This window comes from Pecten maximus, chromosome 8 (assembly GCF_902652985.1).
Source record: "Pecten maximus chromosome 8, xPecMax1.1, whole genome shotgun sequence".
In the NCBI taxonomy this organism is placed as follows: Eukaryota; Metazoa; Mollusca; class Bivalvia; order Pectinida; family Pectinidae; genus Pecten; species Pecten maximus.
The window spans coordinates 32,233,629-32,258,411 of record NC_047022.1 but is presented as its reverse complement, the minus strand read 5'-3'; the positions used below and the strand labels follow the sequence as shown (position 1 = coordinate 32,258,411).

At 35.5% G+C, this 24,783-nt stretch overlaps 1 protein-coding gene across 2 annotated transcripts; it reads left to right on the top strand.

Moving 5' to 3' along the window:
• The first annotated feature begins 1,194 nt into the window (after positions 1-1,194).
• On the top strand, positions 1,195-24,158 carry LOC117333220 (histone-lysine N-methyltransferase SETD1-like). Of its 2 annotated transcripts, none has more exons than XM_033892403.1 (16): positions 1,195-1,380; positions 1,511-1,644; positions 2,561-2,656; positions 3,283-3,453; positions 3,602-3,701; positions 7,175-9,378; positions 10,151-10,375; positions 13,883-13,985; positions 14,463-14,579; positions 15,442-15,625; positions 15,939-16,097; positions 16,563-17,539; positions 17,918-18,018; positions 18,378-18,485; positions 19,103-19,360; positions 20,386-24,158. In XM_033892403.1, exons 1-16 carry the CDS (start codon positions 1,353-1,355, stop codon positions 20,557-20,559), a joined length of 5,139 nt encoding a protein of 1,712 aa, XP_033748294.1. In that variant the 5' UTR covers positions 1,195-1,352; the 3' UTR covers positions 20,560-24,158. The 2 variants fall into 2 exon arrangements, with proteins under 2 accessions (XP_033748294.1, XP_033748293.1); XM_033892402.1 differs by having other exon boundaries at positions 10,148-10,375.
• Positions 24,159-24,783: the final 625 nt, after the last annotated feature.

The window sequence follows — 24,783 nt, the reverse complement described above, 5'->3', positions numbered from 1 at the left end:
TTCCGCTTGTCTTCCAAGTGGTCAAGATAAAATACATGAGATATACATGTATATAATATTTACAAATTTATTTCCGTCTGGTCTCAGTCCTATGTCTTAATTCTGTTATCAAATTGGAAAAGGTGCAATTTGGTACACTAATATATTGAAATAATTTGCTTCAAAGTGCTGATCATTTTTTAAACAAAGGGGAATAATTTCACTTGCTGCAAGTCCTGGACTAGCTAACTTTATATATCTTTTAACAGACGTTTGGCCAATACTCTCTAAGACATGAAATTAAAAAAAAAAAGTAGTGCATTGCACGAGATCTATCCACAGACCGATTGTATTCTCTTCTTCGTAGGTTAACAATGAGCCCATACATCCATGTCCTTATCCGATTGGTTTCCATTAGATTGAACCCCAATATTTGGTCAAGTAACACGAAAAAGAAGTTTAGACACACTGGTTTGGTAATGTAACTATGATGAGTTTTGAAAGCATGTTAGAAATATTCTGTCTTCAATGTGCGCTCATGCAATATACCAAAATTGATTGAAAGTAACTCCTACTCTTGTGAATATTCAGTGCCTTTGATAATAATGACTTGTAAATCCATCAACTTCAGTCAAAAAATTGCTATAAAGTCTACAAAACATTTCACATAACGTTTAGATCTAACTAGTTTGTAGATGTCAACAAGACCCTAACTGTGGTAAAGTGTATAAAAAATGATATTGACCTAACTAACAGTCCGTATAAGTCTAGTGAGCTTACAAAGGGGTCAAGTCTGGTCTCATAACAAATCATATACCATTAGATCCTAAATGCTTTGCTAGCAATTTAATAAATTTCTTGGGCTTAGCTTCCGCCATCCTGCCTAAGTTCTGCTCCACGTGCTAGAGTACTGACATAAAACGAAACATCCGATTGGTCAATGAAACGGGGAAACCCTTTTCTATCGGACCAATCAACACTTCGTTTATAAAATCGGGAATGTCCTTGAATAAATCATTAATTTACTAAATTTGATACTTAATACACTACAATTTCCCAATATTTCACTGATCAGTCGACCAACCTGAATTGTTAAGAGAAAAGGAATGGCTTAAAGCATAAATCAAGAAATTTAGAATTTTATACGAAAATAAATAGACACGTTATTGTTGACTTTGCTTCAGTAAAGTTGAATTGTGGGATAGCAAAGAAATTTTGATGCTTTGGTAGTGGTTGCAATGTGAAGCTCTCACAGTTTTGTCTCCCTCCGTGTACAGGGAGGGAAACACGTAGATTTCTCCATGTGCATTAACAAACAATGTTATCTTTAGCTTGATTTTTCTGGAATTTGTTGCAATCACGCTTCTAACGCCATGGAACACGATAGGAAAGGAAACACAAGTGAGGATCTTATTCACAGAAGCAATGTTTATGTTTTGAAGTGAAACTTATTTTAGATTCTTGTTTTTTGTCAAGAATTTCACCATTTATTAATTGCATTATCATATTTTCACTTATCTCTCTTTTCTAGGTTTCAATGGATTGTCCAGACATTCTGTGGATAGCCAGAATGAGAAAAAGAGGAGGAACTATAAACTCATAGTGGACCCAATGTTGAGAGGGGGTGGACAAAAGTTATATCGATTTGAAGGCTTGGATCCTATGGTAATAGTTGACATAGAAAGGAACACATCTAGAATACAGACAAGACTCTTCAAAAACTATGACCGACTTATTTTGCTATAGACCTGTCGACTCAAAATTAATAAACTCTGTGTCACGGATTGAACGTCTGTAGATATCAAGATCAATAACCAAATTGTAGTCAAAATAAACATAAAGTGAGTACTTTATGCAGCATTGCACTTTGGTTGTCGGTCTGTACATTGATGAAAAAGTAGCTACCATGTTAAATTCTAGAATGCAGGGTTGACTATATCCATTAATGTTTGTCAGTTTTGTAATTAGTCATTCAGAATTGCTGATTTTCAAAACATTAAATTTTAGCAACTCCTGTATATATGGATCAGTAATTTAGTAAAAGTTTTGTATAATTTACCATAATTTGATGCTTATGAATGTAACATAGACTAAAGAAAAAAAGGAACATTCTTGTGACTACGGTAATTAGAAAGTGTAGTCTACACATATGTCAAAGTCAAAGAAGGTGCAATATGACAAGATCTGGATTAGAAATGGTATCGGACCTCAGAATTTTAAAAACATTCTAACTAATTGAGCTAGTGGCCATTAGTAATAGTGGCTCAGTTCAGTCATTATTTCTTTACAGACTGGAAATCTGTTTTGGTCAGTGTTAATAATAAAAAACAATAGTACTAATGCAGCTTATTTTGTTTGATTTTAAGGATCAAGAATCAATTAATTATCATAAAGTTTAAAGTGATGACAACAGGTTTTATTTTGTGTTTTTGATATGCTAAATTTATAAGTGACTGACTATTGAAGTAATTTAGTAATGAAATTATATAGAGTGTGATGTTGTAATTGACACGTCTTCATGACTTTAAAGTTATTATAAGAAGCGAGTTGTTTAGAAAAAAAAATTGCTTTTTTCTTCCAGGATAACCGACCCATTCATGTGCGAGATCCACGTTCCCGATTGACAAGACTTTGGTCAAAGAAAATACCAGCAGATTTACCAATTCCAAGATTTAAGGTAACAAAAGGACATATTTTTTGTCGTTTTTCTCGGAGTCAAATCATGCTTAGTTTAGAGTCAACAATTCTATTAATTAAGATTAAGATGTAGTCAAATACCTAATAGTATAATTAGACAGCAAAATTTATGGGTAGAAATTGAAAAAAAAAGTTATTGTATGATATACATGTTCACAAGTTTTTTTTTATAATTTTGAGAAATAATTCTTTTATTAAGACACAATGATAACATGTGAGAAAGCAGTGAAAAAAAAAGAAAAATAATTGACTTGTTGGAAATTTTAGCAATGCAGCAGCGTGATGGGTGTGATGCACAGGTGGAATATATCAGTCAAATAGATTGTTTACTCAAAGTACATGAATGGTCGGAACAAAATATTGAGTATGCTTGGTATATAATTAGGTTTAACCATTATGATGGTATTCTGAGTCCGACAAAGTGGGACTCTCTTGAATAGGGAAACATGTAACCTTAATTGTGACAGGTAGCTACGAAAATTTGTTTTACTGTGCTAAACTCCAGAAATACTTGAGAAGTGTTAATATTCTTTGAAACTCTCTTTAGTTTTGCTTCACAAAAAGTCCCAAATTTTATTTCTAACCATTTTTATTCTTAAATTTCAGTATGATGAACATTATGTTGGAGAACCACCACCAAATGAAGTCACATTTACCAATTTGAACGATAACATCAATCAAGATTTCCTTGAAAACATGGTGAAAGTGTATGGAAATGTGGAGGAGGTCAAAATTTATTACAACCCGAAGAACAAGAAACATTTGGGTGTTGGAAAGGTATTCTATTAAAAATCTGTAAAAAACATGTCTGCCCTTTACTATATCCTTTCATAATGAAGCAGTTTGAGATGAATCTTAGAGATATGTTAATATACAAACAATGGCATAATCATTTGATAACCTCTTTCAACATTGTTTCCTGTAGGTTATGTTTTTATCCTCGAAGTCAGCAAAGATGTGTGCAGATAAACTCAATCAATCCTCTAAGATGGGAAATGTGATGACTGTGTTTGTTGATGCAGGAGGTATGTATCAATGTGTTAGTTACAAGTCTTCCTTTGAATCAAATACAAAAAATGGTCTGTGAATGGGAGGAGGTGCTTTCAGATTTATTAAGTTACAACGTTTGATGTTGATTATGTTAAATGCATTGCATGCAGCATAAAGATTAAAAATACATGTGGATGTAAGGCCATATAAAATTAATTAGTTGGTTCTCGGGCCAAAACAGATGAGGGAGGGAGGTTGTTTTTTTCAGCATTTCATCTGATACAAAACAGGTGAGGGCAATTTTTTTTAACGTCACGATGCCTTTGGCACCTGCCGTTGTAGTCGTGATGGGTAAATTTTGTTAGTCACACTTTTGTTTCCGGCTAACAACTTCTCTTTTCTGTGATATTAATCCGCAGCCTAATATACAGTGCATTCCACTTAATCGGGTTGCCTATTTGCGGGGGCTTTTTACCCGATTAACCGACTTACCCGATAAGCCGAAATGCACGTCGCCATCTTGGATTTGGTCCGTAATGGTTGTCAGACTTGGGTCGATTTTGGATGAAAATATTTTCGTTATTATTGTTAATAAACGGTGTTTTTGTTTGTGCTTTTACTGATGTCAAATTGTCAGATTACTATTACTAATTGTATAAAAATGTGTGTATTAAAATAAGAAAACCTTAATGATTTTCTTATTCGCGGCACAGTACAATCGTAGCACCTCAAATCAGGGGGTCATACATCCCTATTTCATCCATGTGTTCCTAATTTGACATACGATCTAAGGACTCGCCGACAATTACAGCTAAAATCATTTATGTTTATCATAGAGACATTCTTATGTTCGCTTTGAAGTTTAAAATATCCCATATTATTTCCAATTACCAAAGCACAGAGATCGGAGAAACCGAGTTTATTTAGGTCGTTTCCTGTGGTATAAATTTATACAAACTTGACACTGGGAGTCACTGATAAAACAACACGAAATCCAATGTAATGTTTTTTATTAACCAGTTGTAATCCTTACCTGAATAGGAATTATGAGCTAACGTCGGGCGTCTGTCCTTTTACTGCTCGCTACCGATTTTTACCGGTGTCGTCACATTTCCCCGTGGCGAACCCCTCACTTTGGATTCGCCACATACAGTAAGCGGTGATATCAATCGATCTTTAGCGATGTCAGACCCAGGTCAAAACCTATTGTTTTGGTTTCTGCTTCGAAGATTTTACATCCCAGACGTAAAAGTTTAATTGTCTAGTCGCTTAATTATGCTTTTAAAACCCCATTACGTTTTGCCTGCTGCTGACTCTAAAAATAACATTTAATTTTACCCACAATTCTTAGTCGACTTCCTGTTGGGGAAAAACCACACGAGGCAGAATCAACAACAACACAGTTCTGAACATGACAAAACCCCGACATAACATTACCGTTTAAGGTAATATTTAACCGTTTTTGACATTTTAACCATCAAATTTACACTATTTGTTGATAAAAGTCTAAAACTTAAAGAAATACGCGATGACTTTCGTGAAAATCGGAGCATTTCAATTTTTTGTCCCGATTGTTCTATTCGAATAACCGAAAAATACGACTTTTCCAACCCAATTAAACGAATTTTTTTAACATGATTTAAGAGAAAATGGTTTTGGTTTTTGAAATTTTACCCAATTAAACGAAATACCCGATTAAGCGTTACCCGATTAAGTGGAATGCACTGTAGTTCCCATTTTGACAGCAATTATTGACACGATTTTACTGATTGTTCCGGTGTTTACTGCAATTATTTGAAAGGCAAATATGAATGTTTGGTGTTCTAGACTATTTTAGATTATAAATATAGATATTTTCCTCACCAGTATAATGCAATTTTGTTGGCGTAGGAATACGTAGTTCTGTCTCGATCCTGCCTTGAAAACAAAAGTAAAAAAATCAGTTTGATCATCGTGGAAATTTACATGCGTCCACAGAGAGCTCGAGATTATCCACATGTTTTGGACTCGTATGCTCATTCTGAGTTCATGTGCAGGAACATTTCATATAAGTCTAAAACCAACTGTGTTTATGCGGTCAAAAGTTTACAATTCTATAAATACCTTTGCAGCCAAACATCCTACTGGATAACTTCAGCTGTCACGTGACTTATCACATGATCATCACAAATCAGCCAAAATGGCGGTTATGTCTAATGTAACTAAACCAGCTACCGTTCGCAGTTTCATATTTATTTGTATGTCGCTAGCATACGCAAGAAATATCAACAAGAATTGAAGGCAAGTTGTAACAAACTACATTACCGTTATTCATGAGGATTTTGTTAAATAAGATTATTATTTGTTTATTTGAAAAGAATCTAACAATTATGATCAGTGACTGATGTACTGGCGTCTTGTTTGTCAAAACTGTTAGGCCTATATATGTCTCGTCGGACAGCGTAACCAGATTAAGACAAATGTAGCTGTCTGACTATAAAATCCAATTTTAAATTTCTTACGTTTCTCAGGGCCTTTGGCCCTTTGATTTTATATTTTTCATTCACATCAAAATGAAATATTTTAATAAATGCTTTGAAGCAACTTCTGTGTTCATTGATTTCAGCAAGAAACAGGAAAATTTTCACAAAAACGAAACATGTCATTGTTTCAGTGTCGAAAACGTCCATGTCCCAATCGCTATGGACCCATCCTTTATTAAAGTGTATAGTTCTGCTATTGTTCAAGCTTCCAAAAATTCTCGAAGTATATTCCATGGCAGTATTAGTATTATTGTTGATCATTCCTAAACCTGCATACCATGTGTGCACGGATATCAAAGCCATCATCCGCATAGAGATAGTCGGCCATTTGCATCAATTAGCTAGGTCTCTTTAGCGCTTGTAGCTGCTTTTCATTCAAACGCTTGAAATATTGGTGTGGCTCAAACACAAACTTGAATGCAGAACAATTTTTTGGATCACCCAAAGATTACAGTGCATTTAGGGCAATTTCATCTTATAGTTTTTGCACTAAAATCAATATTGTGGCTACATTTCTTTAGATGCAGACAGGCCTGAGAACCAATTAATTTTTTTTTTTTATGGCCTAATGTATCATATGACCCTAGCTGTTGCGAGGACTTTAAAACTCTAAAAAACAAAGTAAACAAAACCTGTAATGCCTTAGTAAGAATTTGAACAATTTATAATTGTTGGTACCTGTTGTTTATGCTTCATATGTAGATATGTGACTGTGACATAAATGTTATGCTTACTGCTATGGGTTGTTATAAATTAAAAGGTGTTAAACAAGCATGCTTACGTCAGTAACACAGAGTTTTAGATTATCTTTTTCGAATACATCTCAAGGGAGACGGCTCTACTACATATTACAGGTACAATTTGTCAATATTTAAGGCGATTTTTTGAATAGTGAATAATTTCAGGGATTAATGTGAGAGTTATTGCAGTGTCATAACAGGAGAAATTGTATATTGATGCATAATTGTATGTGATTTGTTTTGCAGGTAAAGAAAGACAGAAAATTGTTGATGACATGTTGTCTGACAAACCAAAGACATCAGCTCCTGTCAGTGCTCCCACTGTGTTGAGTGATCCACGCAGGAACCGACGCTTGTCTTCATCTTCATCATTCCCGACACTTAAGTCAGCTTCCAGTATTCAATCAGATTTCTCCACAAGTATCCAATCACAGTCGAGTTTTGATGCCTATGACCCTGAGGCATATGACCCTGAATTTGAATATTCATTGACTCAGCCCCCTCCCCACCTTCCCTCTCAACCTCCACCCCCACTACCTAGCCAGCCCATGTATCCATCATCAGAGAAGAGCTTTAACAGCAGTCAGTCAGACTTGGGGTATGGATCAGGGACACCCATGTCTAACTACAATCATGATAGCTACAACAAGGGCTATGATATGCAGTCTAATACTCCCAGTGGCAGCTTCTATCCTGGGGCCAATCAAAATCAATTTGGCATGTCACAAAGTCATGGTAACAGTGGTGCTAATAGTGGATATGGCTTCCAGCAACAGACACAGCAGCCGCCACCTCCACTTCCTCCACAGCCTCCTCATCAACCACCCCCTCATCTCCCTTCTCATCCTCCACCTCCTCATCTTCCCTCTCATCCTCCTCCTCATCTGCCACCTCACCATTCTCATGTAGCACCACTGCATCAGAATCAGCATCATCAAATGTCATACAACAATAATGAGAATCAGTATTCCTCGAACCAGGATACGGACCGGTACCCACCAGATCCACGTAACCGAGGAAATAATCACCACAGAAATAGACAAAACAGCGAAGGTGGTTCTCGAGGTGACCACCGCAACCGGGACTGGCGGAGGGACAGAGACCACCGACACTCTCGTGACTCACGTGATCACAGAGATCGTGGGGATGATCGGATGGGAGAGAGGGATGGGTATAATAGAGAACCTCAGAGAGATAGGTTTAACAGACGAAGTAATGATCGTGACAATGACCGAGGTAACAACAGGGATAGGAATCATCATGACAGGTTTAACAGGGACATGAGGGATTCCAAAAGAGGTGGACCAGGGGGAGGAAAGGATAGAATAGATAGCAGGGCAGGACCAGGTGGAGGGAAAGACCGGATGGATGGTAGAGGGGAAAGGGACATTGGCAGGTTTCGTCATAGACCAGAACCTGCTGAAAAGAGTATGGAAAGAGAAAAGCCTCCACCCCAGCTCCCTAAGCCTAAAACACCAGAACCAGAACCTGCACAAGAAGAGGAGCCCCGCAGCATGAGTTTAGAGTCACGCATTCAGAGCTTGTTGCAAAATGCAATGGGTGAAGGGTTTGGCAGCCCATCATCAGACTCAACTAGTGATTCGAGGAAAAAGGAGTCCACTCCCCCACCTACAAGTCGATGGGAGAAACCTTCATCTGGGCCCCGTACTCCAGAACCAGAGGTTCCACGTGTACCCCCCATTCCTGTAGTGGACCAGACCTCTACTCCCTATAACCACATGTCACACTTCGGTACGCCACGGGACTCTGGGCCCCAAAGCACTCCCGACTTCAGGGACGTTAACAGTGTTCAGGGCAGTGTGAATGGTAGCATTAATGTTAGTGTGCCCCCACCATCCTTTCATCCTGCAAATATTTCTGGCATGCCAGACATGTACAACCAATTACAACCATCTCAAGATACGGCGACTCCAAAAATGTCGCAGGAAACTGTTCAAGACACTAAAAGTGCATCTGATGATGATGACAGAATGAGTATATCATCAGGTGGAAGTGGGGACCAGAATATAGAGGTGAATCCCTTACTTCATCCCTCTGGGGATGTACCCAGTCAGCCAATGGTGCCCCTAGTAAATACAAACTTTATGTCCCCAAACACATCTCAGCCTACAGCTTGGCAGGCAGGCTCGTACAACTATGGTTTTAATTGTGGCCAGATGATGGACATGTCTGGGTATAATGTGTGTAACCAAAACTATTACAACCAGTATGTGAATAATTCTCTGAATGCCAGCTCTCAAGGACAAGTCGTAGATCAGTCAGAGGAGGATGAGAAAGTGGAGAAAACATTCGCAGCTGTGTTAGATGGTTGTATAAAAGAATTAAAACAAATAATGCAAAAAGACATGTGTAAAAAGATGGTAGAAAACTCGGCATTTAAATCGTTTGATGGATGGTGGAACAATGAGGAACAGAGAAACAAGCAACTTGTAAGTATATGTGTAAACCAACTTTCTGTACAAATCAATATGGTTTAACATTGGTTTTACATGTTGTATATCACTGATTCCATTACCATTTATCGTTGTAGATCTCACTACACAGATATTGAGTTCTTGCTCATGTTTAGATATTTAGGAATGATGGTTAATTAAAGTAAGAAAATTTCTTCAAGGATAATGGAAAGTAAAGAAATCTTCAATTTTCCTTATATTTTTATGATTTGGTTTGAATTGTTCTATTTATTTAAATGATTTTTGGGTAAAATCAAAACTGTTTTATTCAAAGTCTAGTGTTTTTGTGTAAATCTTAAAATTTTGAAAATCTTCCATTCGAATAATTGTCATGGTTCTATAGTTCCTGAAATCTTGTGTTCCTGCGCAATTTTCCCACCATTGTAATTACAGATATCTAGTGTTCGTGAGCAAATTTTCCACCATTATGAAAGAATTTCAAGAATTTATTTATGCTGACTGTAACTCTTTCCTTACATTGCTCCAGTCTGAGGACATATAGGTTTAAAAAGGGAATTGTTTGAATATTTTGGGGTAATTTTCATGAGGTATTGGTTGTTAATCAACCCTTAAAGTATTCAAATGAAATAATTCCAAACTCGTGATAAATCATGATAATAGTAGGCTATATCCCAAAGGAAATCAATAATTATGGCTGTACAAGTATATACGTGTATATCCAATTCCAAGCTGTTTATATTTACAGTATATCTCGTTTAGTAACTAATACATGTGTATGATTTAGCAGCCACAGAAAACTGTTCCTGAAAAGCTTCCAGACAAACCATCATCCATTAAACCAACAGTGACAGTGGGTAAAAAGGAAGTAAGCTCCACCATCGCCTCACTGTTTGAACCACAGCACCCCTGGACCAAGGAAGGCGAGATCAACTTTGGCAGCTACTCTGGTGGTGGTATGAGTGGAGGCTTCCTAGGCATCAGGGGAGGAATGCCTCGACTGCCTTCATTTAAGGTACAGACATTTATATATTGGATGTGGTTCATATTGTAGTTACCATAAATTGATAATGATAGGGTATACACATCACCAATATAGATAGGGTATACACATCACCAATATAGGTAGGGTATACATATCACCAATATAGATAGGGTATATGTATACATATCGCCAATATAGATAGGGTATACACATCACCAATATAGATAGGGTATACATATCACCAATATAGATAGGGTATACATATCACCAATATAGATAGGGTATACACATCACCAATATAGATAGGGTATACATATCACCAATATAGATAGGGTATACATATCACCAATATAGATAGGGTATACACATCACCAATATAGATAGGGTATAGGTATACATATCACCAATATAGATAAGGTATACACATCACCAATATAGATAGGGTATACACATCACCAATATAGATAGGGTATACATATCACCAATATAGATAGGGTATACATATCACCAATATAGATAGGGTATACATATATTACCAATATAGATAGGGTATACATATCACCAATATAGATAGGGTATACATATCACCAATATAGATAGGGTATAGGTATACATATCACCAATATAGATAAGGTATACACATCACCGATATAGATAGGGTATACACATCACCAATATAGATAGGGTATACATATCACCAATATAGATAGGGTATACATATCACCAATATAGATAGGGTATACATATCACCAATATAGATAGGGTATACATATCACCAATATAGATAGGGTATAGGTATACATATCACCAATATAGATAGGGTATACATATCACCAATATAGATAGGGTATATGTATACACATCACCAATATAGATAGGGTATACACATTACCAATATAGATAGGGTATACATATCACCAATATAGATAGGGTATACATATCACCAATATAGATAGGGTATACATATCACCAATATAGATAGGGTATACATATCACCAATATAGATAGGGGTATACATATCACCAATATAGATAGGGTATACACATCACCAATATAGATAGGGTATACACATCACCAATATAGATAGGGTATACATATCACCAATATAGATAGGGTATACATATCACCAATATAGATAGGGTATATGTATACATATCACCAATATAGATAGGGTATACATATCACCAATATAGATAGGGTATACATATCACCAATATAGATAGGGTATACATATCACCAATATAGATAGGGTTATACATATCACCAATATAGATAGGGTATATGTATACACATCACCAATATAGATAGGGTATACACATCACCAATATAGATAAGGTATACACATCACCAATATAGATAGGGTATACATATCACCAATATAGATAGGGTATACACATCACCAATATAGATAGGGTATACATATCACCAATATAGATAGGGTATATGTATACATATCACCAATATAGATAGGGTATACATATCACCAATATAGATAGGGTATACATATCACCAATATAGATAGGGTATACATATCACCAATATAGATAGGGTATACATATCACCAATATAGATAGGGTATACATATCACCAATATAGATAGGGTATACATATCACCAATATAGATAGGGTATATGTATACACATCACCAATATAGATAGGGTATACACATCACCAATATAGATAGGGTATACATATCACCAATATAGATAGGGTATACATATCACCAATATAGATAGGGTATACATATCACCAATATAGATAGGGTATACATATCACCAATATAGATAGGGTATACACATCACCAATATAGGTAGGGTATACATATCACCAATATAGATAGGGTATACATATCACCAATATAGATAGGGTATACATATCACCAATATAGATAGGGTATACATATCACCAATATAGATAGGGTATACATATCACCAATATAGATAGGGTATACATATCACCAATATAGATAGGGTATACACATCACCAATATAGATAGGGTATAAATATCACCAATATAGATAGGGTATACATATCACCAATATAGATAGGGTATACATATCACCAATATAGATAGGGTATACATATCACCAATATAGATAGGGTATACACATCACCAATATAGATAGGGTATAAATATCACCAATATAGATAGGGTATACATATCACCAATATAGATAGGGTATACATATCACCAATATAGATAGGGTATACATATCACCAATATAGATAGGGTATACATATCACCAATATAGATAGGGTATACATATCACCAATATAGATAGGGTATACATATCACCAATATAGATAGGGTATAGGTATACATATCACCAATATAGATAGGGTATACATATCACCAATATAGATAGGGTATATGTATACACATCACCAATATAGATAGGGTATACACATTACCAATATAGATAGGGTATACATATCACCAATATAGGTAGGGTATACATATCACCAATATAGATAGGGTATACATATCACCAATATAGATAGGGTATAGGTATACATATCACCAATATAGATAGGGTATACATATCACCAATATAGATAGGGTATATGTATACACATCACCAATATAGATAGGGTATACACATTACCAATATAGATAGGGTATACATATCACCAATATAGGTAGGGTATACATATCACCAATATAGGTAGGGTATACATATCACCAATATAGATAGGGTATACATATCACCAATATAGATAGGGTATATGTATACATATCACCAATATAGATAGGGTATACATATCACCAATATAGATAGGGTATATGTATACATATCACCAATATAGATAGGGTATACATATCACCAATATAGATAGGGTATACATATCACCAATATAGATAGGGTATACATATCACCAATATAGATAGGGTATACACATCACCAATATAGATAGGGTATATGTATACACATCACCTATATAGATAGGGTATACACATCACCAATATAGATAGGGTATACATATCACCAATATAGATAGGGTATATGTATACATATCACCAATATAGATAGGGTATATGTATACATATCACCAATATAGATAGGGTATACACATCACCAATATAGATAGGGTATACATATCACCAATATAGATAGGGTATATGTATACATATCACCAATATAGATAGGGTATACATATCACCAATATAGATAGGGTATACATATCACCAATATAGATAGGGTATACATATCACCAATATAGATAGGGTATACATATCACCAATATAGATAGGGTATACACATCACCAATATAGATAGGGTATACATATCACCAATATAGATAGGGTATATATATATTACCAATCTATTTTAGAATAGTTCTTAAGTAACAAACACACAGTTAACTTACTGTTTAGTGTCTGACTTTGGTTCAATGTCAGTATTTCCAGTCTTATTCACCACACGTAGATCCAGATTTATATATTTATTATACTGTGTTTGACATGCAGCTTTCATGAGTTTAAATTTTCAAATATCATGTTGGATAAATATGTATAAGTGTTTATTACTTTTGTAGAGAAAGTTCCGTCCACCATCCCCTCCCCCTGAAGATGAGGAGAGCAAGGGTGCTCATGATGAGGGTGATGACGAGGCCAAAATGGAAGATGACGCTGGATCAGGTAATCAAATGTCACCTCTCCACTAAACCCATATTTAAATAAGTACTGCATATCTACTAAAATGTTAACAGCTATTAAAGTTAAAATTATAATCAAATAAGTTAAGATAGCAGCTATTTTTATTGGCATTTTCTGTCAAGATTTATCTAAGGTTTTCAATTTTAAAAAAAAGATCCCAGGTTATTAATTTGTAACTCATCTGCCTGAATGTGGAATGAAGACGACAAAATTAATTTGAATGAATAAATTTACTCTTATATTTGAATCATGTGGTTATCGTGTTAGCATCCTCAAAAATGACCGTAGATCAATTCCAAAGCGTTAGAAGTAGGTGAGCGATACAGGCCTATTTGGCCTCTTGTGGATTTAAATATTTCATGAACACAGAACAAATTCATAATGTTCATTAGTCGGTTTACAGCAATAGTTTTGTCTATAGTTCATTTTGTTATCATTATAAAAACAAATATTTATCAGATGATGAAGTCGCATCCAAGAGGGCAACAAGGAAGGCTGTTGTAAGTGATAGCAGTGATGATGACGAGGAGGAGGGCGAAGATGATGAAGATGAGGATGAGGAGGATGAAGATGATGGTATGAAACTCAAAATGATGCATGGAAAATAATACAGTATTTCTTAATAATTCCATTTGGTTAAAATATAATTATATTGATACCCCAGCATAATAGTTATGGGGAGGCCTAGATTATAGTTACTACTTCGTTTGTGAGTCCATGCATGCTTCAGTACAAAGTTTGTGTACAAGATATCTCATTGATCCTTGATTAATCCAGGTCAAAGGTCACACCCTACCACTGATAGAATAAAAATCTATATACAAGTTATCAAATAAACCACTGGACAGATCTAGCTCACAAGCACACCATGATATCGTGACATAAGTTCTACATCTGATTTGATGTTAGTGGTCATTGATACAGGTAGAAGATCAAAGACTTGACCAATTTTTGAAAGCTTGTGTACAAAATCAATAAACCCCTGGACAGATTAGTTTTATTTGTGAGAGGGGTGTGCTGTATATCCGGCGAGTCCCTGCTCACTTTGCTTTTATAGCTATATATTTACCATTGTATGGCACTGCCACTATATAACCCTACCAATTCAGTTGCGAGTTCACCAGCTTATGAACTGCCAACTGAAATTTGAATTTAAAAATTTCAAAAAAAAATTGTGCGACAAATAAAAATCGCAGATGGTAAATATAACCATTGAACGGCTTTCAGTTGGCATTCATATTGACTATGAATGCCAACTGAAAGCCGTTCAATGCTTAAATGATCACTTCATATTATAGTGAAATGTAAATCGTGGTCCATAATAGTAGTCATGTTACGATCGGCCAGTAGTCGCCATATTTTGTCAATCATTGCAATAGTATATTGATATTTGGCAATTTCGATGTGTTGTTTCATTTCTGTGTTCAAATAACAACAGATGAAGAAGTCAGTGGAGAGAGTAGTGAGGATGAGAGTGAAGAGGAAGATGAGAGTGAAGCATCTGTCTCTGACTCGGATGATGAGGATGAGGAGGATGAAGAGGACACCACAGTAGATGTAGAAGGAAAGGATGATGATGAGGAAGAGGATCCTATTATAGATGTGACATCTAAAGAGGACAGGTTTGTAATAGAAAACTATTTTCTGCTGGGTTTCATTGTTTATATAAGTTGTAAACATACATTTACCAAAGGTAGACTGGTCAAGATCTGTCCGAAGTTCTCTATTGACATCAGACAAAGATAGACTGGTCAAGATTTGTCCAAAATTCTCTTTTGACATCGCACAGAAAATAGAGTGGTCAAGATCTATTCCTAGTTGAATGTTAAAACGTAACTGGTAAGGATATGCTCACAGTTCAATTTTTCAAGTTAAGTCTTGCTTTATGAGTCTCGGTTCAATCATATGATTTAGTGTGATGGCATGGTTTTATAGAGAGGAAGGAGAGGACGATGAGGAGGATTTATCTGTTGGTGAGCCAGCTAAGGTAGAGAAGGAAGAGACAGAGGACGAGGAGGAGCAGGAGGAGGACAATGACAAGGAAGATGAAGAAGATGAGGAAGTTGACATGTCTCTGTCTGAAACAGAAGAAAAGTGAGTTGATTTAGAGAGAGTCTTTTAATAGGAAGTATATAATTTTTGTGTCAACACGATTCAAGAGCAGAACAGAGACAACAATGTTAACTTTATATTAAAAGGGATACATCTTAAATTGTAACAAACGTTTTTAAAAGATATTGAAATTTTAGTGGAGTTTGAGAATTGGTGATCACTTCAATAATTTTCAGATTTACATCTTATGTACGTAAACAATAAAAAAAAAACCCGAAAAGGTTATTTAACATACCTGTATGCTCATTCAATCACATTTTTCTTCTTCTAAATGTTGTTTATTTTTATTTTGGACAAAAAGCTGATTTCTGCATGTATGAAAGTCAAAGGTAGGATGGTATGTGGAGATATATAATTCTTGTTTTGATCATGATGTTCAATTTTCATACTCAAATGTTAAAAAATATGTAATCTGTTAAAAATATTATCTTTTTACACATTTTACAGGGAAGAGAAGGAAAAGTCAGAATCGCCCCAACCCTCTGATAGAGTATTACCCTCAAATGAAGAAATCTGTGATAAAGACAATGCTGAGAAGGAAGACTCACAAACAGAAAGTGAAAAAGTGAATAATGATAATGCAAAGTCTTCCTTTGATGCAAATCTTGCAATAGCCAAAAATTTAACTAAATCCAACTTTCAGACGTTATTAGATGCGTCTGAAATTCTTAGTTTACGAGAACTTGTACAAAAGCCATCAATTCTGAAAGAGACAGAAAAAGTGAAGGAGGAAGTGATAGATGTTGTGGATTCTGAACCTGACAAAGAGGAAAGGTTTGGATTCTTGGCAGAACATGATTACTTTGCTCCACCTGTATTACCGCCAGGACAGGAGGCAGAGGAAATTGATTCAGATGGGACCATGTCAGCAGACGAGGAAACGTCGTCAATGGAAGTGTTCATGGACCATAATTATTGTCTTCCTCCTAAAATACCACCCAAACTGGAAATGCCAGTGGAAGAACTGAAACCAGAACCTGTAAAGGATGTGGTGAAACCCAAAGAATTAGTGAAAACAGAGTTACCTCAGGAAAACAAAAAGCCAACGGCAAAGAGAAAACCCAGAAAACCAAAACAACCCACACTAACAGACATTACAGAAGAAACGGTTCACTTAAATAAACAACGAGGTAGTCGAGAGTTAGCAAATCTTCTCGAACCCATCAAACCTATTCCAAAGTTTGATCCCAGGAATTTAGATGATGAAAGAAAAGTGTTTTTTGACATGTACACAAGTGGTCTTGATCCAGAGGATATTATGTTCTTGAAAAAGACTTATGAGAACCTTCTTCAATCTGAGGATCCAGCATGTTACTGGATTAATGATATTCTGTGGGTGGATCATCCTGTTACTAACATACCTGACCCTGTTCCACCAAAAAAGAGACGGAAACTAGAAGACATGCCCAAGATACATTCAACAGGTGTGTACTCGTGTATCTTATGTCAAAATTTATTCCCTTTGTAGGGTTTTAGATTTCTGTTGATTTAAACAATCCATCACTTTTTCCAAGTTTTGAGGTTTTGCTAAAATGTTTAACTTAATATTTTCAAATAGATAAAAATCTGTGTGTTTTAAGTATATTTTAATCCAAGTTTGTTACACTTAAATCATTGATAGTATAACTCGAGGATACAGTTTCATATCCCACACCTAAGGTTACATTTAAAATATACTTTCTGTGTTGATGTACAGTTTGTTACATATCGGCTTTAATACTCTCAAAGTATAAACTTGAGGGAGATGACAGGTTATAAGTTACAAACCAATACTCATTTTGTTTCTTTCTGGGGTTGTTTAGGGAGTGCCAGAACAGAAGGTTTTTACAAGCTGAGTGTGAAGGACAAAACCGGTAACAGACTTGATGCCTTTAAAGCAGGCAAAGAACCAGACACAAGACTGGTAAGTTCATCAGCTGACAAACCGTGTCTGGCTCGAATACTAGTTTGGAGAGAGACTGTTTGTTGATGAGAACCTGAATGTCTAAGCTGTGGTTTCCCTGATGTTTGTTTCCTTAATAAGAAAGCACCACGCTATGTTTCTCTGATTTTGAGGACTTATTCTTGAAATCTTACCTGTATCGCTATCATATGCTAAATACTCAACCTTCTTTTTAAAGGAATCAAAAGAAGACATCATTTTTACCCAAAATTGAATCTTACAGAAATGGTCAATTAATTCCATTGAAATTGACCTTTGTGCTATTTTAAATGAAACTTAGTCTAAAATATTATAAGAGACAGATTTTTTGTATGTTACAGGAAAAGAAAGCACACACTTCCAGGGAAGCTCGTCATGAGAACAGAAGACTTCAAACAACATTTGCTGATCTTGATGTGGGAGACCTGCTGCGCTTCAATCAGCTCAAGGTATTTATTTACGCAATACATACCAGTAGTCAAATAACCGGATCACGGACCTGTGTATGTTAATTCATCGCCTTTTTTAAATGACCATCAAATTTGACAGGAATATTATGGTATGGCGCTGTCCAGTGTAAGCTCTAGTTTGTCCGTCAATCTCTTCCTACACTTTGACAATTGGGAGGCTTTATGATCATGATATCTTGTTATGTTTCCCTGAAAGGAATTTTGATTCAACATTTTCGCAAAGTTATTGCCCTTTGTATATTTCAGTATTTGATTTTTGTCCGGAATTCTCCTACATTTTGTTACTGATCTCTATAAAATTTGGTAGGCTTTATGATTATGATATCAAGTTGTGTTTAAATAATTGAAGACTTTTAATTACTTTATTTCGGCAAACTGTTAGAAAATTGAACATTGACTTTGTAGTGAAAGATGAGCTTTATAGCTTTGCCAGCTATAAATCACTATGTGAACGGTATCGTGTCATGACCAAACATTTTTCGCTTAACCGACATTTTAAAAACTTTCTTTTGTTAGATTCAGTTTAAAAATCATTTCAGTCAAATCAGAATGTTTTACAACCATTTTCTAATTCTCATTAACCTGTCACACTACAGTACCGTAAGAAGCAGCTCAGGTTTGCACGCTCAGATATCCATGACTGGGGGTTGTTTGCACTGGAACCAATTGCGGCGGATGAGATGGTGATTGAGTATGTAGGACAGGGTGTACGGCAGTCAGTGGCAGACCTCCGGGAGAAGAAGTATGAGGCTGATGGTATCGGCAGCAGCTACATGTTTAGGGTGGACGCCGAGACTATCATCGACGCTACCAAGTCTGGCAATCTGGCTCGCTTCATCAACCACTGTTGTAATGTAAGTATAGTGACGTGGATGTTAACAGATTAATGTAATATTTTACATTTGCTGTTCAACGCAATACTTCACAGTAAAAATTAAATTATTTCGCTGATATTAAGATGATGGTTTGTGATTTGACATATTATGGTATGACATTGGTTGACTGGCTGGATAGATGTCTCTAAGATTCTGTCCCTTTCATGCCTTTCTTGCCATTTCACCTATCTCAGATACACTCCTTCTCCTACGACACGTTTTCCTTGAACTTTAAGTTAATTCTGCTATTAAGTAAAGTCAATGCAGGTGTAGTTTGTGAAAAAATATTAGAGACTTTCTGTCATGATGAGTCATCAAGGATGTTTCCAAATGTTTCAATATTTGACACTCAAATCACATTCTCAGGCCAGAAATTGTAGTTTTTAACTACTGATTCAATGCAAAGATTATTTCCTTGTGTCCAGTCAAATAATTTCTCGCTGAATACACATTTGCAAGTCTTTTATCTGGTCATTCTTCTGGTACTGCTTGTAGTAATTTCTTGTCTGGGCCTAGGACCTAAAGTGATGTGCATTAATGCACTGCAATTACATTACTGTAACCTTGACTTCAAGGTCAAAGGTTAAATAAGTGCAAATTTAAGTTATTTCTTGTTGGACCATAACTGTTTTGAGATATTTTGATGAAACTTAGAGCATATTTGCATCACATAAAGCAGGTGTGCAGTGCACTGACCTCATGGTCTAATATTAGAGTGAGAATTTTACAATAATTTCTTTTGACCCAGAGGTCACTTTAGTGGGAGGTAATTATTATCAATGTATTATTGAATAGTTGTCAGAAAACAGTCGTCAATATCTCATTAATTATGATAATGACAGTGATAACACAACAATGTAAGGTATTTTTTAAATTCATTTATTCATCTTGACAGTCTCCCCCTGAAAGCTTATCATGCAAATAAATTTTTCACATAAATATCGTAGATCCTGTGTCTTTAAGAACAAGGATGTCCTGATGACCGGTTACTTTTACTTTTGTAGCCAAACTGTTATGCAAAGGTGATTACAGTGGAAAGTCAGAAGAAAATTGTCATCTATTCCAAGAGAGACATTGATGTTAATGAGGAAATAACCTATGACTACAAATTCCCCATTGAGGACGAGAAGATTCCATGTCTATGTGGGGCCACCTCCTGTCGTGGAACACTCAATTGAGGAGGAGATTGAATTGTGTAAGAAATAGGTGAACAACAGTTACAAAAAATTAAACCAATTTGAAAGACTACCGTGAATATCAACAGAGGTCATCAGAATAGTCATCATCGCCAAGGAAACCAGGAAATATGTTATTATGAATATCACCAGGAAATATGTCATCCTAAATTTCACCAAGAAAACCAAATAACATATCACCATAAAATGTCCACATAGGGTCAACTTTTTTATTAGAAATTTCACAAAGGGTTTCAGAAGGGTCAATGTGGATTAAAAAAGTTTCTCAATTTTATTATCAGAATGATATCTACCTAGCAATTTAGAATTCTTAAATAATGAACTCCTTACTCATTACAGTTCAGATTGATGTATTTTACAGTTGTGATTGATTTCACTAACAATGGCAATAGATAGTTAATGGGAGACTACTCTTCATGACTTTAAGGAAGAATACAATATCAAATGTACTTCTATGTTAATTTGAAAATCTGCAGGATCATTATTCTAGAGAAAAGTGTACTGGTATTCAAGAAGATCTTTTAATTTAATAAACAGGGATGTGTATATTTAAGTTAGATGACCTTGATACAATTGAGAATCTTTCAGATTTTCCCTATGTGGTAGACTTATACTCAACCTCGATCTCACAACAGCCATTGTCGTGCCAGATAAACGTTGTGTTAGTGACACTGTAACGGTGTCGTTACAACATTCAGGGAGCAGCTAGACTGCCATTTTGTTTGTTAATGTATTATTTGGAAGTATTACACCAGTTTTAGTATTTAGTCTGACTTATGTAAACCATCCATCGGATTCACATCCTCTGATATGTTGTTGGGGTGTTTTTGTGTAAAATTCTGTTTTGTTATCAGAAGTTGCTAACTAGAAGATTTAGTGCTATTTTTACAAACCATGTAATTAAAAATTATTATTTCAGTTGTTACGATAATCTTACAATCTTTATCCTCAAATTTTCAGCAAAACCTATTATGACTTTGTCTTGATCGTGAGGTTTAATTACACACCAAGACATGGCCACAGGATCCATTGAAAACTTTCTGAAAGTCGAGTCTACATACACAGGTCCAAGTATTGTCACACAGTAGGCATTAAAGCATGTGTATAATGGCACAACAGGCTTTTTTATCACTATAAGTGTTAAGTATGAAATCCATGTTGTCTACAAATCAATTTCTCCTCTGTTAATGTTTTGTACTACATTTGTATTTCTTTTTTCAAAGAGTTTCGTTATTGTGGGTTGTATATAACTTTTACAGGATTTGTACTGTCAATATGTCGCTGTAGTGCTATATTTTTCTTGATTTTGATACATAAATGCTCAACATTGGTGGATTGTATTGTGGTAAGGTAAAGACATAATAATACTTGGAGGTTCATTCATGTGTTAGACATCCTGGGGATTAGATGTATATCTTTTGTTATTGACGTGTTCCTAATTACAGGTTTATCTCTGTCATGGAGATGCTTGTAAGTAGATGCTCATCTCGGTCATAGACATGCTTATAATGAAAGATTCTCCTGTTGTGGTAGTGCTTAGCTTGTAATTAGAGTTTATCTCTCTTATGGACATACTTGTGATAAATATTGCTTTTAGTAAGTTAATATCTCAACTCTTTCAGTGATACGGTTGTTGTAGTTTGTAGGGATATCATTTTCTCTTACCCAGGACAGTGGATAGTAGGGATATCATTTTCTCTTACACAGGACAGTGGATAGTAGGGATATCATTTTCTCTTACACAGGACAGTGGATAGTAGGGATATCATTTTCTCTTACCCAGGACAGTGGATAGTAGGGATATCGTTTTCTCTTACCCAGGACAGTGGATAGTAGGGATATCGTTTTCTCTTACCCAGGACAGTGGATAGTAGGGATATCGTTTTCTCTTACCCAGGACAGTGGATAGTAGGGATGTCATTTTCTCTTACCCAGGACAGTGGAGAGTAGGGATGTCATTTTCTCTTACCCAGGACAGTGGATAGTAGGGATATCATTTTCTCTTACCCAGGACAGTGGATAGTAGGGATATCATTTTCTCTTACCCAGGATAGCCACAATTTTACTTGGTGTGAGATTTTCTTATTTTACCCCAGTGTTGAGTCATGCTCTTTGCACAGTATGGTTTGTCATAGCCACAATACCATGTTGTCATGGCAACAAAACAATGATGTCACACGCATGTCGAAATTCAGTTAAGTCACATAAACATTGTGTTGCATTGATGTAATGACAATAGATCACATAAACATTGTGTTGCGTTGATGTAATGACAAATGACCTATAAGATACATCAGATGGTAAACAGGGTAAGAGAAAAATAATCCATCAACCCCCGAAGTAAGATTATTACAGTATGCTGCCAAACACTCTGCATGCCTCATGTTCGGCAACGTAAGAATCTCCCCCCTCAGGTTTAAGTCTTGCCTGCAAAGTTAAAAGATTCCATTTTCACTTTTCAGTGACAATGTTAATTTTTGGTATCAATATCGGCACTAGTCTACTAGCCGTATCTACTTGTCCTGTACCTAGCTGTTCCTAGTATCATCTACTTGTCCTGTACCTAGCTGTTCCTAGTATCATCTAATTGTCCTGTACCTAGCTGTTCCTAGTATCATCTACTTGTCCTGTACCTAGCTGTTCCTAGCCGTATCTACTTGTCCTGTACCTAGCTGTTCCTAGCAGCATCTACTTGTCCTGTACCTAGCTGTTCCTAGCAGCATCTACTTGTCCTGTACCTAGCTGTTCCTAGCAGCATCTAATTGTCCTGTACCTAGCTGTTCCACGGAATAAAACCAATATCTCTACAGTCCAAACAACACTGTCTACATAATGATAATGTTAGTTTATAAGAAAAATCAAACGTGTTCGTGTAGGTATATATAGATGGTGACTATTCATGACTGAAACTCAGTTGTTTTATTGAGAGGGATGACTCTATATTGACTGAAGTCATGTTTTCAGTAGAATTATGGCTATATCCTAATATCAAAACTTACAATTTCTCAACTCTGGACTATAAGGTTTCACTCTCCCAATAGGACCTTTGACCTCATAAAGGATTCTAATGCAATTTAATATCACCTTATGTGATAGTGATTCACTTGTGTCAGAACCAAGATTATTCATGTACTAGCCTTGATGAATCCTGGATTATGTGATGTCATCAATGTATTTTGTTACTTATCAGACAGTCCAGATTTTGTACTGGGAAAAATGATTAGGTATTTTGTAATTGTGATTGGAAATGAACTGTTTCGTGCTTTTCATGTGTTGAGCGCTTTTATATTTGCTGAATGTGTTCAAAATTTTATTGGCATGTGTTAGTTAACTCTATTTGATGTAAATATTAATGAATTCATAGAATGCATTCTATTTAATGTAATAGTCAAGTGCAATTGACAACTTAGAAATCATTTGTACATGGTCATCATTGATAGTGCTGTGTACATAGTAAAATTGTTACATCTGATAAATCCATTTGTATATAATATATATATATATTAGTATATGTGAAGGTTTGTAAAGGTGAAAGTGATTACCGTGAGTACCAAATAAATACATTTTAATATAATAAATTATTACTTGTCTTTGTACATTTAATATACATTACTGTCAAAGTTAGTTAAAATCCCCAAAAACTCAACCGTATTCATTTAGAGATCCTACTATAGTGAATTACAGATATTATACAGTTTTTTCATGCCTTATCAGTCAACAGTCAAACTCTCCCCCTCAGTGTTGGGACCAACCTGCGGCCTCAGGGAAACAGTTCATAAGGTTGGTCCCAACACCAAGGGAGGCTGATACTGGGGAGATATTTAGATAAATCAAAGCCTATCAGTTTGGACATCAAAAATCTAAAAAAAGGAAGAAAAAATTAACGAATTTTGATATTTGTTTTAAATTTTCGAACCGAAAATGTTTTCTTGAAGGCAACCATAAAAACTTCCGGAACATTCCGACTTCTATATTAGTATATCAATCCTCATACCTGTGTGTCGGTCGTCTGCACTAGTCTTGTTAGTCAATATTTATATCTTAATACGAAATTTTGCTTAACTTCATCACATAAATTTGATAAGTTGATGATAATTTGTAAAGTTGATTGATTTCATAATGAGAACAAGACGGAAACACACACGGATAAGAATGCACGGTTTTAATGTGAATAGAGTAATACTAATTACCAACCGGTAGGAATGA